At 60.5% G+C, this 22,812-nt stretch overlaps 2 protein-coding genes across 2 annotated transcripts; one reads left to right on the forward strand and one right to left on the reverse strand.

The window, feature by feature from the left end:
* Positions 1-892: 892 nt before the first annotated feature.
* On the reverse strand, positions 893-4,648 carry C22H10orf95 (chromosome 22 C10orf95 homolog). The gene is made up of 2 exons (XM_061556244.1): positions 2,823-4,648; positions 893-2,125 (listed from the first exon to the last, which is right to left on the reverse strand). The coding sequence occupies exon 2, from the start codon at positions 1,981-1,983 to the stop codon at positions 1,231-1,233; it is 753 nt and encodes a 250-aa protein (XP_061412228.1). The 5' UTR covers positions 1,984-2,125; positions 2,823-4,648; the 3' UTR covers positions 893-1,230.
* A 1,323-nt stretch (positions 4,649-5,971) lies between these two features.
* DDRGK1 (DDRGK domain containing 1) lies at positions 5,972-22,667 on the forward strand. The gene is made up of 9 exons (XM_061556238.1): positions 5,972-6,128; positions 7,943-8,128; positions 8,716-8,834; positions 9,300-9,401; positions 15,992-16,114; positions 16,606-16,644; positions 17,481-17,537; positions 18,800-18,848; positions 22,169-22,667. Exons 1-9 carry the CDS (start codon positions 5,987-5,989, stop codon positions 22,336-22,338), a joined length of 987 nt encoding a protein of 328 aa, XP_061412222.1. The 5' UTR covers positions 5,972-5,986; the 3' UTR covers positions 22,339-22,667.
* Positions 22,668-22,812: the final 145 nt, after the last annotated feature.

Consider the following 22,812-nt stretch of genomic DNA (forward strand, 5'->3'; position numbering starts at 1 on the left):
GTGATGGTGACGAGGTTGTGTGATGGTGACGAGGTTGTGTGATGGTGACGAGGTGAGTGATGAGGTGAGTGATGAGGTGAGTGATGGTGACGAGGTGAGTGATGAGGTGAGTGATGAGGTGAGTGATGGTGACGAGGTGAGTGATGGTGACGAGGTGAGTGATGAGGTGAGTGATGGTGACGAGGTGAGTGATGAGGTGAGTGATGAGGTTGTGTGATGGTGACGAGGTGAGTGATGGTGACGAGGTGAGTGATGAGGTGAGTGATGAGGTGAGTGACGAGGTGAGTGATGGTGACGAGGTGAGTGATGGTGACGAGGTGAGTGATGAGGTGAGTGATGAGGTGAGTGACGAGGTGAGTGATGGTGACGAGGTGAGTGATGGTGACGAGGTGAGTGATGAGGTGAGTGATGAGGTTGTGTGATGGTTACGAGGTGAATGACGAGGTGAGTGATGGTGATGAGGTTGTGTGATGGTGATGAGGTTGTGTGATGGTTACGAGGTGAGTGACGAGGTGAGTGATGGTGATGAGGTTGTGTGATGGTGATGAGGTTGTGTGATGGTGACGAGGTGAGTGACGAGGTGTGTGTCAGTATTTATTTGTTTGGTGCCATTGAACACGCGGGCGGGGGGGGGGCGTGCATCGTTGTCGGTTGTTGTTGTTACTGTTATTAATTGTTGTTGTTACTAATTATAGTTTTTACAAACCAATTATTCTCGTGTACACCCTCGTGTCTGCGGTCACATTTCACTATCTCCTGTCACCTTTAAACTGGCACTCGCTCACCTCCGCTTAGCACGGTTGACTACGTAGGGCGCGAAAGAAGTTCAACAAACCAACATTACATTACAACAAGAGATAGCAAATCACCCGTGCACACATTTATCCTTTTGTAAACATTTATTTCGTTTTATTCCCAAACGTATACAGTATTTTCATATTCGTATGTAAAACAAAGTCAAAGACGAACACCCCCCCCCCGCATCGCCTTCGACAGGCAGGGAGGGGCAAGTGTTGGTAGCGGGCAGCACCTGCGAAGGCCGCCACGGTGCACGAGGCCCTCGTGGTGCGGCCAGGACCACGCCGAGGCCGCCTGCCACCCGTGGCGCACACAAGCAAATTCCCGGCAGGTGGCAATGGAACCTCCCACGACGGCCGGGCGAGACGGAGCCACAGACTCGCCCCGGCACCACCACCACCCCCCCCCCCCGCGTCCCTCGCCGCCCTCGTCCTAGCGCCTGGCCCCCTTCTTGCCCTTCCCCTTCCCCCTCCGGCCCCCGTCGCTGTCTCCGCTGCTGCTGCCGCTGGGACTCGGGCTGGGCCTGAGCACGCGTCGCTCCACGGTGTACTCCTGGGGCCCCACGCGCGGCTCCCCGTGCACCAGGAACTCGCCGCCGCTGCGGCTCACGGAGAAGGCGGTGTGCGGGAAGGTGCCGTACACGCGCCGCAGGTCCGCCAGCACGAGCGCGGGCAGCGGGCGCCGCTCGCTGCCCGCGTGGACCCGCGACACCTCCCCGAAGCGCAGCTCCCCGCTCAGCCTCGCGCCCTCGGGCCAATGCTGCAGGTCCTGCGCCTGGTGCTGATGCTGATGATGATGTTGCTGATGATGATGCTGCTGCTGATGATGCTGCTGCTGCTGCTGCTGGTTGTAGTAGAGCCCGAACGTGCCAGGATAGCCGGCGTAGTAGCCTGCCGCGTGTTGATGGTACGCGTACGGGTTGACGTACGGGGCGAAATAGGCGCCGGGGTGCAGGTAGGGGTAGGCGTGTTGGTAGGGGTAATGTGGCGGGGTGGAGGACGAGTAGGAGGAGTAGGGCGAGGTGGTGGTGGTGGTGCCGCGTCCTCCGTGGTGGAAGTGATGGAAGGTCTCCATGGCGCTGGGGTCCGACCACGCGGCGCCCGGGAAGAACAGAGGACGGCTGAGAAAGTTGTGCCCCTGGACGGGAGGTGGTGTGAGAATCGGAGCAGGGCCGGCCAGGAACATAATAGCCGACGCCGCGGGTCGCTCACCCCGCTAGCGCGGGAACGCGCATCGGAGTGGCCGCGATGGTCACGGAGTGAGGAGGGGTCCCTGTCCGTTATTAGGGGGTCCTCGGAGGAAAGGGGGTTCTGGATCTTGGGGGTACCTGTGCGCGGAGAGGGGGGGCCACATGAGGTGTCATTTGCAAGAGAATCGCGGTCACACGCAACCACACGCAGAGCCCCCCATTGTCTACTCCACATGGACCCCCTTGGCGACTCCACATGGACCCCCTTGGCTACTCCATATGGACCCCCTTGGCAACTCCACACGGACCCCTTTGGCTACTCCACACGTGTCCCTCTCAGCCCCCGATGTCAACAATCGTTCCCATTTTTCGATTTAAAGCTTTCGTGACTCCAGGGATTCATCTTCTTGGTTTTTTCAGTAAAGTCACGTAGAAGGGAAGTAATAAAATAATCAAAATAAAACATAAAATAATTCTCACGACGTTCCGGCTACAACGCAAGCAGGCTCTCTTCTTCTTCCACCTCCAACTCAGCTTATATATAAGCTCCTAGCTTGGCAATGTCTCATTCTTCACCTGAAGACGGCTGCTTGCGTTGTAGCCGAAACGTCGTGAGAATTATTTTATTATGTTTTATTTTTATTATTTTATTACTTCCCTTCTACGTGACTTTACCGAAAAAACCAAGAAGATGAATCGTTCCCATGTGTGTCTCTCCGAGTGACGGGAAAATGGTTCACTTCTTCCTCCTGTCCTCCCTACCACCTCATCAACAACCTCCTCTCGGCCTCCTCACACCTTCTATCCCACACAACCCTCGCCTACCGCTGCTTACCTCCTCCTCCTCTTCCTCCTCCTCGCGCCGAGACGCGGAGTCGAATCCGAAGCGGCCCGACCCGCGCGAGTCACTCGCCCCGAGCTGCTGCCCTCCGCGTTCTCTCCGCGTCCTCTCCGTCTCTGCGCGCTCCTCTCACGCTCCGAGTCCAAACACCTCGACTCGCCGCCGTCGCCTTACCTGCGGCTCCGACCCCCCGCTGCGCGTGACTCACGCACGCGCGCGCGTGGTTACCTGGCGACACCAGGCGACACCAGGTAACAGCGGCTCGAGTGGGAGGTCGGAGAAAGGCGGAGGGAGAGAATCGGTGGGGCACAGACCCCCCAAGGAAGCCCCCACCCCCCCTCCCTCTGCTTTGTGTGCTCGGGGTAGGGGAAGTAATCTGCAAAGGGGGTTATTACTTTGTAGGGGTCTTATTTGTGCACTCAGCTACCATTCCATTGTCATGGATTTCCTAGCCGTAACTTTGAAGTCTCCGTGTTGTTATCGTGGGCAAATATGCCGAGTTGCATCAAACAGCGTGGGCCATGCGACCTGATCGTGCGGCTACAAGATAAGCGCTGCGTGTGCTGGCGTGCAGTCATCCGCGAGTGTGATGACAGTGACGATTGGTATGATGATGTCATATTGTGTGCTGTGATGATGATGATGGTGGACTGGGGTGATGGTGATTATGATGTGGTGGTGAACTGTGATGATGAGTTGGGTACTGGTGTTGTTGTTGATGATGATGGACTGGGGAGATGAAGGTGGTGTACTGGGGTGATAACGATAATATATCGGGTGTTGTTTGTGATGATGATGAAGATGATGTTGACGATCACGGAGTATGCTGATTATGATCCTGTATTGGCATGCTGGTGATGGTGATGGATTGATGTGTCGATGATGACGATGATTGTATTGATGTTTTTGATACTGGCACGGGCTGTTGATGATGATGATGATGACACGGAGCGTGTGGAGGCGAGTCGATGGGGCTCATCGTGGGTGTGGGAGTTAAGTCCCCACATCCACACTGTGGGGGCCCTCTATCTTGGCCAATGCCAACAAGAATCAAATCTGTAGATGAGAAGAAGCCATCATCACAGCATTACCCAACAAACACGCTCACTGCAAGGATGCGCTTTCAGACGAGCTTCTGCGGCCGTCTGGAACGCTCTCCCTTCCGGTATTAAGAAGCCACTGAAGCTATGCACTTTTAAATCATCTAGATTTATAACTAAATTCTTTACAACTCATTTTTGTGTTCAATTTGTTGTCCTTTCCCATCACCGACGATTAGCATGGTTGGCTACGTACGGTGCGAAAGAAGTTCAACACACACAGCACCCATCATAACATAATATTGCAGGCCTGCACTATAATCCTGTTACGATGGGCTAATGTGTGAGTAAACACACACGCACGTGGAAAGCGATGTCAGGCACCGCTTAACATCATGACGTCTCTCATCGTCACGCGCTTTGTTCCCTGAGTCAACTCGACTCGGCGGGGGGGGTGAATGCTTTGTTACGATCACGGGAGTCTCAGAGCGACGCGCAAACACCATCGCCTCGCGTCTTCATCCGGCCGGCCTGAACCTTCACGCGCGAGGGAGCAACCTCCAAGAACCAGACATCGTCACGGGCAAAACCCGTTCGTAATAACTTTGTAAATGGTATTACTCAAGCAGATACCGAGTATGAGTGTCTCCATAGCAGCAGTAGCAGCGTGTCAGCCCCTGACCATGCCGGGTCAGTTCGGCCTCCCGATCCCGGAGGTTCGGACAGACGGCGTGGCTCGGCACGTGGCGGGGTATGGCCCGAACCCTGACCCTGGGGAGGGCCATCACCGCGATGATGCCGCTACACAGGCCAAGATGTGAGGGCCACTCTCCGAATGGCGACGTGGAATGTGTCGACTTGGAATGGTACCACTCGTCAGGCAGCTGTCACGGCATCGCTGAGGCTCCGGCTCCCGTGGAGAGCGAGCGGTCAGCACCGCGAGGATGACGCTCCCACGACGGGTCAATGACCACCCGGGACCCTCGGTCCCCCTGTCCCCGGCTTAACGCCACAGACATCCATGCGGCCACGTGCCCATCATCGCGACCAGCTGTCCGCTAAAGCACAGTCGGGTGCCAACCGCGCGGGCGCCTTTGCTGTGCTGGGGGACGCGGCGGTCACGCCACCGTGTCGGTATCGAAGTCGCCGGCGGGAGCCGCTGGTCGCAGCGTCGCCGAGACTCCCTGAGACCCGCTCGGTGGTAACGGAATTGGTCTCGCTGAGAATGACTTGAGTGTGTCTACGATGAGTTGCAGGAGGTGAGCCGCTTGACTTGGTTAAAGTTGGCAATGGTCCAGATGGAGACATACTGGTCGCTGTCCATCTGGGACACCGGGTACAGGTCGTTTAGGCCAGGTTCTCTCGCGAGAAGTAGGATTCCAGCTGCTTGTTCAGGCTGGTCTCGCTGAGACCAACTCCGCAGCCGGCGTCGCAGGACCAGCAGGCGCTGTGCTTCACAGACGCGTCGTAGGCACCCGGCAGGGGGCGACGTTGCTTCGTGTGACGCCAACTGAAGTCATCTGCGGGTATTTTTGTCTGGGGCGGGGGGGGGGGTTGTCGAATTTGGACCGTGACGCGGGCACACGACCCCCTGCGCGTTCCGAACGACGTCGCGGGGTCTTGACCGTGGACCGTGCAGGAGACGGCGCGCAGTACGTGTTGATCAAAACCACGCAGCAGCAGTGACCAGGGCGGACTGGACAGTTCGAACCGCGAACCTCTGTCAGGAGCGGCGGGGGTGGGGGTCAGGTGGGTGGGGGGTGACCCCCGCCCGCCCGCCCTCCACAGAGCGCCCTCTGGCGGTGGAGCAGTGGCATTGCAGGGCTGCGCCTTCATCTCGTGCGATAATTATCACAAAGTGCTTCACGTTGGACACGCCGACTTTCGCGACCAATCTCGCCCATAACACAGGTCAGGTTCCTGTGTGTGTTAGACCGCGTGAATAGATAAATGCGTCGCTAAGCCCGCCACCATCCGACACAGCCAAGGTGCTTTAATAGACCCCGAGTATCACGCGGGCGCGCGCACACGCGACCCGTGTGATGCGGTAAACAATCCCACGTGTTCCCCGCACGTTCATGACGCTCATTAGCGCGTCGCCACTTCCGCTTCCGCCGGATGCGCCGTCAGAGCCGGGGCCACGTGACTGGCGCGGGGCTCGACATGGAGGCGCTGTCGCTGTGGGTGGCGCTGCCCGTCGCCTCGTTGCTGCTGCTGCTCCTGCTGCTGCTGCGGTGGCAGCGGCGTGCCCGAGGGCCCGGTGAGGGCACCACGGGGTCATCACGCCGGGGTCATCGCGGGTGTGCACAGGGGCCCTGCCCTGCAGAGACTCGGGAGTAGCCGCAGTGAACCGCCGAGTTCAATGTGGGATGTTACAGTACTGTACAGTAACAGGGGACCTACGGGACTTAGCGGGGACCCCCAGAGAGACACGGGGACCCCCAGATAGACACAGGGACCCCAGAGAGACACAGGGACCCCCAGAGAAACACGGGGACCCCCAGAGAGACACAGGGACCCCCAGAGAGACACAGGGACCCCCAGAGAGACACAGGGACCCCCAGAGAGACACGGGGACCCCCAGAGAGACACGGGGACCACCAGAGACACACGGGGACCACCAGAGAGACACAGGGACCCCTAGAGAGACACAGGGACCCCCAGAGAGACACGGGGACCCCCAGAGAGACACGGGGACCCCCAGAGAGACACAGGGACCCCCAGAGAGACACAGGGACCACCAGAGAGACACGGGGACCCCCAGAGAGACACAGGGACCCCCAGAGAGACACAGGGACCCCCAGAGAGACACGGGGACCCCCAGAGAGACACAGGGACCACCAGAGAGACACAGGGACCACCAGAGAGACACGGACCCCCAGAGAGACACGGGGACCCCCAGAGAGACACGGGGACCCCCAGAGAGACACGGGGACCCCCAGAGAGACACGGGGACCCCCAGAGAAACACGGGGACCCCCAGAGAGACACGGGGACCCCCAGAGAGACACGGGGACCCCCAGAGAGACACAGGGACCCCCAGAGAGACACAAGGACCCCCAGAGACACACGGGGACCCCAGAGAGACACGGGGACCCCCAGAGACACACGGGGACCCCCAGAGAGACACGGGGACCCCCAGAGAGACACAGGGACCCCCAGAGAGACACAGGGACCCGTAGGGTTCGTAAGGGACCCGCAGGGACCCACGGGGCCTTGAGAACCCCATAGGGACCGCAGTGATCCACTGGGTTCGCTGAGGGTTCGATATGGACACTCGGTGACATCGCGACCCACGGGGTGGCACACAGGGGGACCATTGGCGATCAATATCACGTGGGCCCGAGGGGTTCATGGGGATCTGTGGGTATCCACGCGTCGCGCCGTCTCGCGCGATGTGTTTGATGCACGCAGCACGGAGGGTCGCAGTCCGCTTCGAGCAGCCGAAGTGAGCGCAGTGTGGGGACTCTGGACTTGGTTGCAGGGCACCGTCAGTAGCTGGGCACGCACAAGGGGGGCCCTGATGGGCCTCAGGATGCCACGTGTTGACGCGCGTCAGTGGCCGCGGCCGTGGCCTGCCACGTCCGCGGTTTAGAGATGCGAGAGTTTGTGGCATTGGCCAATGCAATGGACGCAGTAGTGTGGGATGGGGACTCCACAGAGAGATGGTTCCCGTAGGCAGACTTCACGGCAGTGAGCATTGGTCACTCGGCCGTGCTGACGAGTCATTTTAAGGACGAAACCGGTCGGCAGGGGGGGTCTGTCGGAGCGTCATTGCTGCTGTCAGCCACATTCTGTGACGTTTATTTCGATGGCGATTTCAGACAAGATGACCACAATGCATTTGTTCATGAAATGCTGATGTTTGTTTGCAGAATGCACAAATGGCCGTGTTTTTATTTACACCTTTCTCTGTCTTATTTGACAATTACGTGTTATAGCCTGCGCTATCGTGCTGTTATGATGATGGGGTTTTTTTTCCTAGACAGGAGAGAGTCAGCCGCCCTCCTCTCTTGGTGATTCTGTATTAATCCGCTGACCACCGACCCCCCCCCCCCCCCCCGTGGCGCCGCAGAGCTTGACGATGCGGCACAAGCGCCGCCGCTGGCGGCCGCCACCAGGCCCCGCGCCGCGGCCAACGAAGAGCGGGCGCCGGGGGAGCCGCGTCGAGTCCGCAACCTTCGGCACCGGCGCGACGCTCAGAGACTGGCGCAGCAGCAGCAGCAGCAGCTGATGATGATGCGCAGGGATGAGGAGGGCGGTGAGCGCTGCCGCCCGCTCGCGCCTTCATCATTGATTCCGCCACCACATGTGAAGGGACTCGGTCGACAAGACTCGACTGTTTCGTCTCATCCACACTTGTGTTCCTCCACCTCTACACTGCGGATCATAACAACTCACTCGCCCACCCGCCCACTCGATCAATCGCCCACTCGATCAATCACCCACTCTCTCGCCCACCCGACCACCGTATTTTAGGTCACAACAATCCACTCGCTCACTCACTCACCCACTCAGTCAAACTCTCACTCGCCCACGTATCCATTCATCCACCCGCTCACCCTCTCTCGTTCAGACACCACTCTCACCCATTCACTGACTCGCTCACGCATCCTTTCAGTCAGCCACTCACATCACTGCAGGCCACCTCACTCCTCTCCCTGCGTCTCCCCTCGCACTGCTCCACTTCGAAATTCCCTCCCATCGGCTCTTTACCCGAAGCTCTAATAATAAATAACCTTGCTCAATTCCACTCTTGTTTATAACAACGTCAATGGTGCCGATTGTTGCTGGCTCCGTGACGTTTTGGGCCTGTGCCCGGCAACTCTTTACGGGCGTCGTGCGCAGGTGCCGAGTGGGAGGGCGACTCCGGTGACTCGGAGGAAGAGGAGGTGGGCGGGGGGAAGATCGGAGCCAAGAAGCAGCGTAAGCTGCAGATGAAGCAGGAGAAGAAGTCGCAGAGAGAGGTGAACCCTCCTCCCTCTCACCTCCCTCTCACCTCCCTCTCACCTCCCTCTACTCCCCTCTCGTCTCCCCTCCCTCTACTCCCCTCTCATCTGCCTCTACTCCCCTCTCATCTCACTGTACTCTCCTCTCCCCTCCCTCTACTCCCCTCTCCCCCTACTCTCCTCTCACCTCCCTCTACTCCCCTCTCATCTGCCTCTACTCCCCTCTCCCTCTCATCTCCCCCTGCTTCCCTCTCATCTCACTTTACCACCCTCGCTGTGCCCTCCCACCTCTCCCCTCCTGTCTCACTTCTATATGCGTGCACATGGGCGTGTACACGTGTGTGTGTCCATGTACTTGTATACATGTGTGTGGGGAATGGTAGTGTAGCGGCTACCACGCGGGGGAGTGGTTGTCTTTGTGTATGCATGTGCGCAGGCATGTGTGCACGTGTGTGCATACATGTTCGTGCGTGTCTCCGTCAGGCGGAGGAGGCAGATAGGGAGGAACGCCGGCGAATGGAGGCGGCGCGAGACGAGCAGCGCAAGAAGGAGGAGGCGCGGGAGCGTGACAGTGAGGAGCGGCAGGTGAGTGTCTGCTCGCCCGAGTGACTACTGCTCGCCCGCATTCGTTCGCTCGCTCACGACGAGATGGACCGCAGACGGGCGAGGCGCGAGCATCTGGCGGCAGGGCCGTCTACGGGGGTGGTGGTGCGGGGCCCGGGACAAATCCCACTCTATGGGCCCCCCATCAGATTCCTTTATACCAAACCAGAAGTATTACATCTGACAGCGTGACGTCGAAGCGTGGGGCCCCCCGAAGCGTGGGGCCCCCCAAAGTGCGGGGCCCCCCCAAAGTGCGGGGCCCGGGGTGGTCGCCCCAATTCGTCGTACCCTAGGGGCGGCTCTGGCGGTGTCAGCGTCTTTCGTTACCAAACAATATTTCTATTTCCTGCCAATGTTAGAGAACGGCCCATGGAAGCAGATGTCGCAGAGCTGCCTCTTGAGATCCCCGCTTCTTCGAGTGACCTCTGGTCTGCACACAGTAGAGGACGGCACTTTCTCCACCCGCTCTTAATACGAGAGCGATGTTCGACGTACGGGTGTCGGCGTTGGTATAGAACGCGGTTGTTGAACTGTCGGTCCACAGGGCCGCGGTGGCCCACAGAGCCTCTGGTGGTGGCCTGCCGGGAGTTTTGGCTTGCCGGGATATATCAGAGATGAAGAAGGGCCATTTCCCCAAACTTTGGTTATCTTGTTTCTGTTATGGACCACACTGTTCGTGACGAATGTGTTACGTTTTTTTTGTGTGCATTGTGCACCACTGCCAACACAGAAGAATCGCATGTGTTTTTTGGTGTAGTGTCTCTCCGTAGCAACGCGTGTGTGGGAAGAATAGGCGGCTAAGTGGATGAAAGCGGAAATGCTTGTGTCAGTCAATGGCATGGACACCGTTGCAAGCGGTGTCCAGGCCGTTCCAACACACGGGCAGAGACTGTAACGGGTTTGTAATGGAGTCTCAAACCGCAGTGGGAAGTTACACAGGACCACTCCACATACATCAACAGCAACGGCCCTCACACAGCCGTCACACAGCCGTCACACAGCCATCCAAGCCGTTTAAAACTGCCGCTCTAAAAATTGGCGCCATCCCATGATCGTCCCGTGTGGCCACCGCAAAGTTTGCCATGTTTCTCGTGTTTGGCGGCAGCCCCTGACAATTTAAATATAAAGATCACTTTTACCGTCCTTCACTAGAATACTCCTAACAATGAATCGTGCTGCCATCTGTGAATAAACTACACAGTATCCCTAAATAAATGACACAATATCCCCAAGTAAACTACACGATATCCCTAAACGACACGATAGCCGCATTCCGTGTGTGGCCCGGCGCGATGTCCGAGGTTTCACTCGGCGTGCCGAGAGCGTCTTCCCACGTCGCGCCGACTTGTCCGCGTGCGGGCGGGACCCGAGGACACGTCGCGCGTTCGTAACGAGGCCGTCGATTGACATGCGCATGTTTGCATGCCGTGTTGCTCGCATGTTTACATGCCGTGTTGCTCGCATGTTTACATAGCGTGTTGCTCGCATGTTTACATGCCGTGTTGCTCGCATGTTTACATGCGAGCAGCACGGCGGGCGATCGAGCTTTTCCAGGACACCGAAGGTTCGATGCCACGATCCGATTTCCCGGCAGCGTCCACTTAGAGGAAGTGGTGGCACGCGTGGGGCTTTTTCACCATCCGCTTGTGGACTTTGACGACAAAAATACATCTGAGAGAAAGTCACGCGCGATTCTACCGTCGCGCTCCCGTCGCGAGGCCTCGCGGCTCGGCGTCGCGCTCCCGTCGCGCTCCCGTCGCGCTCCCGTCGCGCTCCCGTCGCACTCCCGTCGCGCTCTGTCACGCTCCGTCGCCGTGAGCGGCTCCTCGCGGCTGGGCGGGGGCCGTGAGTTCGACTCCAGGTTTGGGGTGGGGGTGTCGACTCGGCCCATCATCATCATCATCCCTCCTTTGCCGAGTTCATCGATTGAGTAAGAAAGTTAACAGTGGTTCTCCGATGCATGGCCGCCACAGGAATGTAGAATTTCCACCGCTGGCCGTGCGTGGCTATAAACAGGAAGATGCACACCGCCTCAAGGCTCGTGTGAGAAGGAAATCGCTTCGACTCATGACGTCGCCGTATCGTCCATCCCACACAATTACACTTTACAGAGTTTATTCATGTATAGTATCTACTACACCTGGCAGAATCACGAAACGCCGCTTGACATGTGCATCACGTGAATCGGAGTGAACACCAGACGCACTGCTTCACGTCTTCTACACTGTTCAACCACCACCACACTCCAGGGCTCAACAAAAAACTCACCCGCTCGTTCACCCGCTCACTTACTTCCCCACTCACCACACTGCAGGTCACAACAACACACTAACTTACTCATCTACTCACTACACTGTAGGTCACAACAACACGCACACTCACCCACTCGCTCATTCACCCACTCACGACACTGCATGTCGCAACAACACACTCACCGATTCACCCACTCACTCACCCGCTCAGCACAGTGCAGGTCACAACACACTCGCCCACTCACTCACACTTGCAAATGAGACTCTATCCTGGTTCCTTGAGTTCACTCCTGGTTAAACAAAACAAATCTGTCCAGTTAGTTCTGTGTTATAGAGAGGAGTTTCTCGCAGGTAGGGGGGAGGAGCAAGGCCTCGAGCCTGGACTTTAACAGGTGCAGGGAGTTGAGAGCACGCGCTACTGGGAGAGGCAATTCCATATTTCGGCGACGGCACACGACGGGGGAGCGTTAGCCGTACGGCGGGGCTGTGTTAATCCGTGCGTGCGTGCGGGCGGTGGGGAGCGAGCTGGTAGGACGGTGACCTCGAGTAGGAAAGCCAGCGCCGTGGGCACCTCTCATCAACAGAGACGGCCCTTGTACAGAATTGTCGAGCCCAGCTTGACTCTGCCGACGAGGCACTGAATGTCTAAACCGGTGCAGCGATTTATAGTGCTCAAACCAACGCTGCTGAAATGATGCACAACCCAGAAAGGCCTTGTGGCTGGTGGGATGTAAAAAGGAAAAACTTTAATCTTTTTGCGCGTTTATTTTGGCGGGAACAAGTGTAGCCTGGGGAGAAGCTTCACCGCACCCCTAGGGCGGGCTGCGCTGGCAAATCCCAGCGGTGGTCACGGCCGTGTTTTGTCGCCGGTTGAGCCGCGCGCCACACGCGGTGCACCCCGTCGACCGGGGTGGGATCCTCAAGCGGGGCCGCACGCGCCGCAAGGTTTGGGGTTTCCCGTCAAGGGCGACGGCCCAGCTGTGGCTTCGCTTGGCCGCCCCGTTTCATGCAAATCCCCGTGACAGCGGAGGACGCGTGGGGGACATGTGGGTGACGCGCGGGGGACGCGCGGGCGACAGCGCAAGGCCTTAAGCAAATGAGGTGCAAGGCGCCAAAACGCATCCTACCGGTTTCTAGATGCCACCACATCTTCCCGCACCCTCGCTGCAGACCTCCTCTCCACAGACCTCCTCCCCACAGACCTCCTCCCCACAGACCTCCTCACCACAGACCTCCTCACTACAGACCTCCTCCCCACAGACCTCCTCACCACAGACCTCCTCCCCACAGACCTCCTCACCACAGACCTCCTCCCCACAGACCTCCTCTCCACAGACCTCCACCCCACAGACCTCCTCCCCACAGACCTCCTCTCCACAGACCTCCTCCCCACAGACCTCCTCACCACAGACCTCCTCCCCACAGACCTCCTCACTACAGACCTCCTCCCCACAGACCTCCATGTATGCTTCATTGAGCAGAAATTATTTGGTTATAATTTGCATATTTTTTTCAAAATAGCTTCTTTCGTGCATGTGCGTGCGTGGGCGTATCTTGAGTGTAGGTGTGTGTCTGTGCGTTACGAATCGGTGAATTGTTTAGAGGCCCGACTAGCAGCCTTGGTCTAACTGTCAGAGCCTCAACACCCCAGGTCTCTAGATCCCAGGCACTCCGGTTCAGAATCCCGGTCTCTTTCCCACGTTGTGTTTGTGCCTCGCAAGTTCAGCTCACGCTGCATGGACCCTCGATCTATAATTTTAAAATAATAAATTTGCGCACGAACCCATACCGACGCGCACACCCGTACGCACGCACACACGCGGTGCCCTTCACGATCCCGGCCAGCGCTAGAATGGATCCGAGCGGGCGAAGCGCCGCGGGACACATGGCGGAACGCGCTCTAGGAAAAACAAGTGCAGCGCCGTCGTGGCGTACAGCTGGGCCGTTGCCCCCCCCCCCCTCCTCTTTCCCCCCATCCGCGGGCATTGTGCTGATCCCGGCAAAGCTGGTGCCCACAGCTTCTCGCTTGTGGCCGAGCGTTGCCCGCTGGCGCTTACTCGCGCACTCTTCACTTCTGCAATCGCGGGGTTTCGGGTTGATAGGAGCGAGCGAGCTCGGCCCTGCCGCCCACAGCAGCGCTTCCTTCGCCAGCGGCAGCCCCCCGCACCTGCAGCGCTCCCACGTGGGGTTTGGCCAAATTAATGGCGGTGCCACGTTTGGTGTGACGTGTGCCTTGGCGTGCGGAGCGGTGGCGCGGCGGTTACCGCGCTGCGCTACGAACCTGGTATCCCGAGTTCGATTCCCGCTCACAGTGAACCGGTTTTGGGCCTCCCTTAGATCGACTGAGCCTTAAATTAGTAGCTGCAGCGGTGTGTATACTCGGCCCTAGGGAGACAAAGGCGGGCGGATGTGGTGCTGGACACCCGCGCCCTCGTGTGCCGTGCCAGCTCTCACGGGCGCTCGCTAGCAGCACTTGCCCCAACAGTCTGTGAAGACTACACGGGGTGTCTTTGTGGGCGTGTTTGAGGTTGTGTGCTTGGTGGTGGTGCGTGTGGTTGTATTCATTGTAGCTCTGGTTGTATTCGAGATTGTGTGTGGTTGTACGCGAATGTATGATTGTGTGTGGGTGTGTGCACATAGCCTAGCACAGGCGCCGTAGTGTTGTCACCGCCACTTAGTGGTGAATGATGGTTGTTGTTGTTGTTGAGGTTTTGTTGTCGCACTTGCCCTAAAAGTCTGGTCAGGCTATACAGGGGATCTTTATCTTATTGGCGGTTGTGCACAGTTCTGTGTTGTGCTTGTAGAGGTTGTGTGTGGTCGTGGTGTTTGTGTGTTCGTGTTGGGTCTCTTTTGAGTTGGTGCACGTTGCGTGACTGTGGTTGTGTCTGCACGGGAGGTGTATTGGACGCTGTTGTGTGGTGGTGGTGGTGGTCAGAATGAGAATCTTTATTTATCCTGGCGTGTGGAGGGGCGGGATGTGTGTGTGTGCTTGTCGCTCTGCGTGTGGTTGTGCCCATTGCAGTTGTGTGTGGTTGTACATCTTAGATGTGTCCCGTGGTGCTTGCGCTGTTCGCACGCTGCGGCGGTCGTAGTGGCGCGGTTGTGCTCGTCGCGGCTGTGCGTGGGGTTTTGCCGCTCGTGGTTGCACAACGCGGACTGACGAGAAACCCTCTCCTCGTTTCCCAGAAACTCACAGTTGGCCTCAAGAAAGAAAAAAAACTGAACAAAAACGAAATAACAGCGGCCGTGGTTTTATAATAATCGGCCAAGTTTCCCGTTTTTCAAAATAACTCCCCACACACGAGGGGCCCCCTCCGTGCCCCTCGCCGTGGCGGCACCCGCGGCACCGCCTCGTGAACAGAAAGTGGAAATCGCTCGGGGCCAGGTCCCAGCTGCCCCCACCCGCCGTCCCACTGTGACCCCTGCGTGAGGTCACCTTGCACCCCCCCCCACACTCGCATCGTGACCACCGAGCCCCAGGTGTGCCAGCACCTGGGTTCACCTGACGCCCCGGCCACGGCCAGGCCACGGCCAGGCCACGTTCAGGCCACGGCCACACGGACGGGGGGCCTATCCACTTCCTCCTCCATGCCTTGCGAGGGATGTTTGTCCATACTTCACCACGCCAGTCGGTGTGTGGGGGCAGCTAAGGGGCGGGGGTTCCCCTCATGTGATCTCCCCCCACCATACCATTCCAGGAAGTACGTGGGTGGATTGAGGGGGAGGGGTCGGTGGGTTTTGTCATTTGTAGAAGAGGAGTGTAGGAGATAGGGGGTGGGGGGAGGGGATAGGGGTGGGGGGGAAGTGGGCGTTGCTTTAGGGAATTTTTTTAGTTCCCCACCAGCCCCCCCCCCTCTGCCTGCTATGCAAATCGAGGACCTCTATAAAACCCCAGGGTCTGGCTGCCGCCGCCGCGTTGTGATGATCACCGAGGCGGTGCATGCGGGCATCGGGATGGTCGCAACCGGACGAACGAGGAAGTGGCCGTGCGCTCGAGTCTCGGGCGGCGTCGCCCCCTCCCCGAGGTAGAACAGAGCGAGGGACACACGAGGAACGTGGTGGACAGGCGAGGCCCGGCTGCAGGCCGACTGCGGCCCGTCTGCGGCCCGGCTCTCCCCGCGACGATGCGCTCCGTCCACTGCCGCGTCCTCCTCGCGTAGCGGACGCCGCCGTGCGTCCAGGGAGCGGGGGGAGGTGGGGGGGGGGGGGGTGCGGCACGGTGGGGCAGGGACCGGCGGATTCCCCTATCGGGGGGAGGCTGACGAGAGCGCGCGATGGACGGGAGGGTGATGGGGCCGTCGTACCGCGTGCCGCTCGCAGGCCGTGGAGGAGCTCCGGGCCAAGGAGGAGGAGGAGAGGCGAGAGCAGGAGGAGTACCTGAAGCTCCGGGCGGCCTTCGTGGTGGAAGAGGAGGGCATGCTGGATGAGGCCACCGAGCAGGAGGTGAGAGGTCACGCCGGATCACAGTGGGGGGGTGGACTGCTGGGCTGGTGGTGGACACCGGTTGTGCGCCGTGTGTGTTGTGAAGAGGCAGCTTCAGCAGTGAGCCTCGTAGCATGTGCTTTGTTAGCGGTGATGCGTGTGGAACTTCTTTCACACCATACGTAATCGCCGAGCCTGGTAGTGCACGGGCTGCGTTAGCAATGGTGAGTCCGCGTGGCCGTGTGTGTCGGTGCTGTGGGGAGTGCGCCCTGTGTACAGGGGACGCAGGCTAGAGGCGGTGGTGGGCTGTTTTAGCGGTGGGTCTCAGCACTACATGCTGGTGGAGGGAGGGCAGAGGCGTTGAACAGTGGCAATGCTAGTGAGTAGCAGAGTGAGCAATTGATAGTGCGAGCGAGAGAATGAGTGCATGAGTGCGTGAGCTAGCAAGTGAGTGATGGAGAGAGTGAGTGAGCGGCGCACGCATCACGGTTGTGCTGTGCGTGTCTCAACAGTCCCAGAACCAGCTGCAGGAATTCATCGACTTCATCAAGGTGATGGACTCAGACACATGTACACACCGATACGCTCACACACCTACACAAGACAAAGATTCCTGTGTAGCCTTAATAGACTTTTGAGTCAAGTGCTGTTAGCGAGCACCTATAGAGGACAGCACAGCACACAAGGGGGTGGGTTGCTATCACCACTTTGTCTTCCGAGTGGGCGATGTTTACATACCACAACAGATACTCATTTGAGGCCGAGTCGAAGGCCAGGATCGGTTCAGATAATTGTAACTGGTGTTGGCCGTGAGCGGGAATCAAACTCGGGTCGTCAGGTTTGTAGCGCAGCGCGCTAACCACTACACGACCGCTCCAATACCAACACACCCACCATTTGCCACTAAGTGACGGTGACATCACCACGGTGCCTGTGCCAGGCCAGGTGCACTTTGAGGCCACGTGAAGTGTCGAAGACTCTCCTACACACACTGTCACACAAAGACACACGCATACGTACGCGTGTCTCTGGGTGGAGAGGGTGCCGGGCGGTGAGAACTGAATTCCATAGGCTGTGACGACACTGCAGCAGCCTGGGTCTGCAGTTTTCTCCGTCAGGCACTCGGTGACATCCCGTCGGCGTCACGCACCAGCAGAGCCCACCGCACCAGCAGAGCCCACCGCACTACCGGAGCACAGTCGTGCACTGCCAAGGCAGTTTACCTTGGACCCTCCCGCCCACTGCACTCTGTTCACACGGCCACGCGCTACACCACGTGACATGCACCACGTGACACGCGCCGCGCCACACCACGTGACACGCGCCGCGCCACACCACGCACCCCTTCATGTGTGGATGTCCGTGTGTGCGTGTGTGTTACGTGCAGGCGTCCAAGGTCGTGCTCATGGAGGACCTGGCGTCGCACTTTGCCATGAGGACACAGGTGAGAGCCCAGCAGCAGCCGCAGCAGCAGCAGCAGCAGCCGCAGCAGCAGCAGCAGCAGCCGCAGCAGCAGCAGCAGCCGCAGCAGCAGCAGCAGGAGCAGCAGCAGCAGCAGCAGCAGCCGCAGCAGCAGCAGCAGCAGCCGCAGCAGCAGCAGCAGCAGCCGCAGCAGCCGCAGCAGCAGCAGCAGGAGCAGCAGCAGCAGCAGCAGGCAGCAGCAGCAGCCGCAGCCGCAGCAGCAGCAGCCGCAGCAGCAGCAGCAGCAGCCGCAGCAGCAGCAGCAGCAGCAGCCGCAGCAGCAGCCGCAGCAGCCGCAGCAGCAGCAGCAGCAGCCGCAGCAGCCGCAGCAGCAGCAGCAGCAGCAGCCGCAGCAGCAGCCGCAGCAGCCGCAGCAGCAGCAGCAGGAGCAGCAGCAGCAGGAGCAGCAGCAGCAGCCGCAGCCGCAGCAGCAGCAGCCGCAGCAGCAGCAGCAGCAGCCGCAGCAGCAGCAGCAGCAGCAGCAGCCGCAGCAGCAGCCGCAGCAGCCGCAGCAGCAGCAGCAGCAGCCGCAGCAGCCGCAGCAGCAGCAGCAGCAGCCGCAGCAGCAGCCGCAGCAGCAGCCGCAGCAGCAGCAGCAGCAGCAGCAGGGAATAGCAGCGGGGAACAATGGACGTGAACCAATAGGAGCATTGAGTGGTGAATGGTCACGGCGAATAGCAAAGTGGTGGTGGCAGTCGTGAACAATAATGGCAGGGAATAGTAGTCGTGAGTAGCATTTGCGGTTAATGGTAGTGAGTAGTGAGTATTCGCGGGTAGTAGTAGTTAGCAGTGGGGAGGAGTGGCAGTAATATTCGGCAGAGCAGTAGCTGTGTTTGAGAGTAGAGTAGTGAGTAGAGTAGTGGAGTAGTGAGTGGAGTGGAGTAGTGAGTGGAGTGGAGTAGTGAGTGGAGTGGAGTAGTGAGTGGAGTGGAGTAGTGAGTAGAGTGTAGTGAGTGGAGTAGTGAGTGGAGTAGTGAGTGGAGTGGAGTAGTGAGTGGAGTGGAGTAGTGGAGTGAGTAGAGTGGATTGGAGTAGAGTAGTGGAGTAGTGAGTGGAGTGGAGTAGAGTAGTGGAGTAGTGAGTGGAGTGGAGTAGAGTAGTGAGTGGAGTGGAGTAGAGTAGTGAGTGGAGTGGAGTAGTGGAGTGAGTAGAGTGGAGTGGAGTAGAGTAGTGGAGTAGTGAGTAGAGTGGAGTAGTGGAGTAGAGCAGTGAGTAGTGACACGTGCGCCTGTGCCGCCTCTGCAGGACGCCGTGAGCCGCGTGCAGGACCTCATGGCGGACGGCAACCTGAGTGGTGAGGGCACCACCACTCACCCTTGACCCCGCACACTCACACAGCACACTCTCACTCACCCCCCCCCCACCCACTCTCACACACCCCCCCCCCCCACTCTCACACACCCCCCCCCCCACTCTCACACACCCCCCCCCCACCCACTCTCACACACCCCCCCCACCCACTCTCACACCCCCCCCACCCACTCTCACACCCCCCCCCCACCCACTCTCACACACACCCCCCCCACCCACTCTCACACACACACCACCCCCCACCCACTCTCACACACACACCACCCCCCCCCCCACCCACTCTCACACACACACACCCCCCCCCCCACCCACTCTCACACACACACACACACCCCCCCCCCCACCCACTCTCACACACACACACACCCCCCCACCCCCCCACTCTCACACACACACCCCCCCCCCCACCCACTCTCACACACACCCCCCCCCCCACCCACTCTCACACACACACCACCCCCCCCACCCACTCTCACACACACACCACCCCCCCCCCCACCCACCCCCCACCCACCCACTCTCACACACACACCACCCCCCCCCACCCACTCTCACTCACACACCACCCCCCCCCCCACCCACTCTCACTCACACACACCCCCCCCACCCACTCTCACACACCACCCCCCCCCCACCCACTCTCACACACACACCACACCACCCCCCCCTCCCACCCACTCTCACACACACACCACCCCCCCCCCCACCCACTCTCACACACACACACCCCCCTCCCCCCACCCACTCTCACACACACCCCCCCCCCCACCCACTCTCACACACACACCACCCCCCCCCCCCCACTCTCACACACACACCACCCCCCCCCCCCCCCACCCACTCTCACACACACACACCACCCCCCACCCACTCTCACACACACACCACCCCCCCCCCCACCCACTCTCACACACACACCACCCCCCCCCCCCCCCCCCCACCCACTCTCACACACACCCCCCCCCACCCACTCTCACACAGAACCCCCCCCCACCCACTCTCACACACACCCCCCCCCACCCACTCTCACACACACACCACCACCCCCCCCACCCACTCTCACACACACCCCCCCCCCACCCACTCTCACACACACCCCCCCCACCCACTCTCACACACACCCCCCCCCCCACCCACTCTCACACACACCCCCCCCCCCCACCCACTCTCACACACACCCCCCCCCCCACCCACTCTCACACACACACCACCCCCCCCACCCCCCCCCCCCCACCCACTCTCACACACACACCACCCCCCCCCCACCCACTCTCACACACACACCACCCCCCCCCCCACCCACTCTCACACACACACCACCCCCCCCCCCCCCCACCCACTCTCAAACACACACCACCCCCCCCCACCCACTCTCACACACACACCACCCCCCCCCCACCCACTCTCACACACACCACCCCCCCCCCCCCACCCACTCTCACACACACACCACCCCCCCACCCACTCTCACACACACACCACCCTCCCCCCCACCCACTCTAACACACACACCCCCCCCCCCCCCACCCACTCTCACACACACACCACCCCCCCCCCCCCCACCCACTCTCACACACACACCACCCCCCCCCCCCCACCCACTCTCACACACACACCACCCCCCCCCCCCCACCCACTCTCACCACACACCACCCCCCCCCCCCCACCCACTCTCACACACACACCACCACCCCCCCCCCCCACCCACTCTCACACACACACCCCCCCCCCCACCCACTCTCACACACACACACCCCCCCCCCCACCCACTCTCACACACCACCCCCCCCCCCACCCACTCTCACACACCCCCCCCCCCACCCACTCTCACACACCCCCCCCCCCCCACTCTCACACACCCCCCCCCCCACTCTCAACACCCCCCCCCCCACTCTCACACACACACCACCCCCCCCCCCACCCACTCTCACACACACACCACCCCCCCCCCCACCCACTCTCACACACACACCACCCCCCCCCACCCACTCTCACACACACACCACCCCCCCCCCCACCCACTCTCACACACACCACCCCCCCCCCCCCACCCACTCTCACACACACACACCACCCCCCCCCCCCCCACCCACTCTCACACACACACCACCCCCCCCCCCCCACCCACTCTCACACACACACCACCCCCCCCCCCCCCACCCACTCTCACACACACACCACCCCCCCCCCCCACCCACTCTCACACACACCACCCCCCCCCCACCCACCCACTCACACACACACCACCCCCCCCCCCCACCCACTCTCACACACACACCACCCCCCCCCCCACCCACTCTCACACACACACCACCCCCCCCCCCACCCACTCTCACACACACACCACCCCCCCCCCCCACCCACTCTCACACACACACCACCCCCCCCCCCACCCACTCTCACACACACACCACCCCCCCCCCCACCCACTCTCACACACACACCACCCCCCCCCCCCACCCACTCTCCACCACACCACCCCCCCCCACCCACTCTCACACACCACCACCCCCCCCCCCACCCACTCTCACAACACCACACCCCCCCCCCCCCCACCCACTCTCACACACACACCACCCCCCCCCCCCACACTCTCACACACCCACCACCCCCCCCCCACCACTCTCACACACACACCACCCCCCCCCCCCACCCACTCTCACACACACACCACCCCCCCCCCCCCACCCACTCTCACACACACCACCCCCCCCCCCCACCCACTCTCACACACACCACCCACCCCCCCCACCCCTCTCACACCACATCTCACCCCCACCACCCACTCCACACCACCCCCCCCCACCCACTCTCACACACACACCACCCCCCCCCCCCCACCCACTCTCCACACACACCACCCCCCCCCCCACCCACTCTCACACACACACCACCCCCCCCCCACCCACTCTCACACACACACCACCCCCCCCCCACCCACTCTCACACACACACCACCCCCCCCCCCACCCACTCTCACACACACACCACCCCCCCCCCCACCCACTCTCACACACACACCACCCCCCCCCCCACCCACTCTCACACACCACACCACCCCCCCCCCCCACCCACTCTCACACACACACCACCCCCCCCCCCACCCACTCTCACACACACACCACCCCCCCCCCACCCACTCTCACACACACACCACCCCCCCCCCCCCACCCACTCTCACACACACACCACCCCCCCCCCCCCACCCACTCTCACACACACACCACCCCCCCACCCACTCTCACACACACAAACACACACACCCCCCCCCCCAACTCTCTCTCACACACCCCCCCACCCCAGGTGTGCTAGATGACCGTGGCAAGTTCATTTATGTGACAGAGGAGGAGATGGAGTCGGTGGCGCGTTTCATCCGTCAGCGTGGCCGCGTGTCGCTGGCGGAGCTGGCGTCCGCCAGCAGCACGCTGGTTTCGCTCCAGCCCAACGAGAGCCTGTTGCAGGCCCTGGGATGAGAGCCCTTCCGCTCCGCAGCTGCTCCTTAGTCCACCGCGTCAGCCTGCTTGGCGGGGCCTCTCTGGTCGTGCTGGCGGCCAGCGGGGGGGGGGGGGCGGGGGGCGCCCTTGCGAGCTGGGAAGGACTGCGGCTCGCGTCGCTTGTACTGCCCGGCCCATTCTGGGGCGCCCTTGGGGTTTCCCCACAAAGGAGTCAAATTTACAATCAAGCCCTCGCCACTGGTTGAATGCGTAAATCGGGATGCACGTGTCGAGCAAGGTAGAGGAAAGTGTAATGAATGTAAAATTGAATTAAAGATTATAATGATGATGTTTGTGTTGAACTCGGAGCCTCCCGTGTTACCGAGTCGTGGTGTCGCGGCGGCTGCTGTCCCGAGTCGGTCGCTTCATCCGCAGCGCCGGGCAGCACCTCGACCCCCCCCCGACCCCACCTCGGACCGAGCCCGTGACAGTTTTATTCTTTAAACGTCTCAG

This window comes from Lethenteron reissneri, chromosome 22, assembly GCF_015708825.2.
Source record: "Lethenteron reissneri isolate LAM-NWPU_2019-01 chromosome 22, ASM1570882v1, whole genome shotgun sequence".
Taxonomy (NCBI): domain Eukaryota; kingdom Metazoa; phylum Chordata; class Hyperoartia; order Petromyzontiformes; family Petromyzontidae; genus Lethenteron; species Lethenteron reissneri.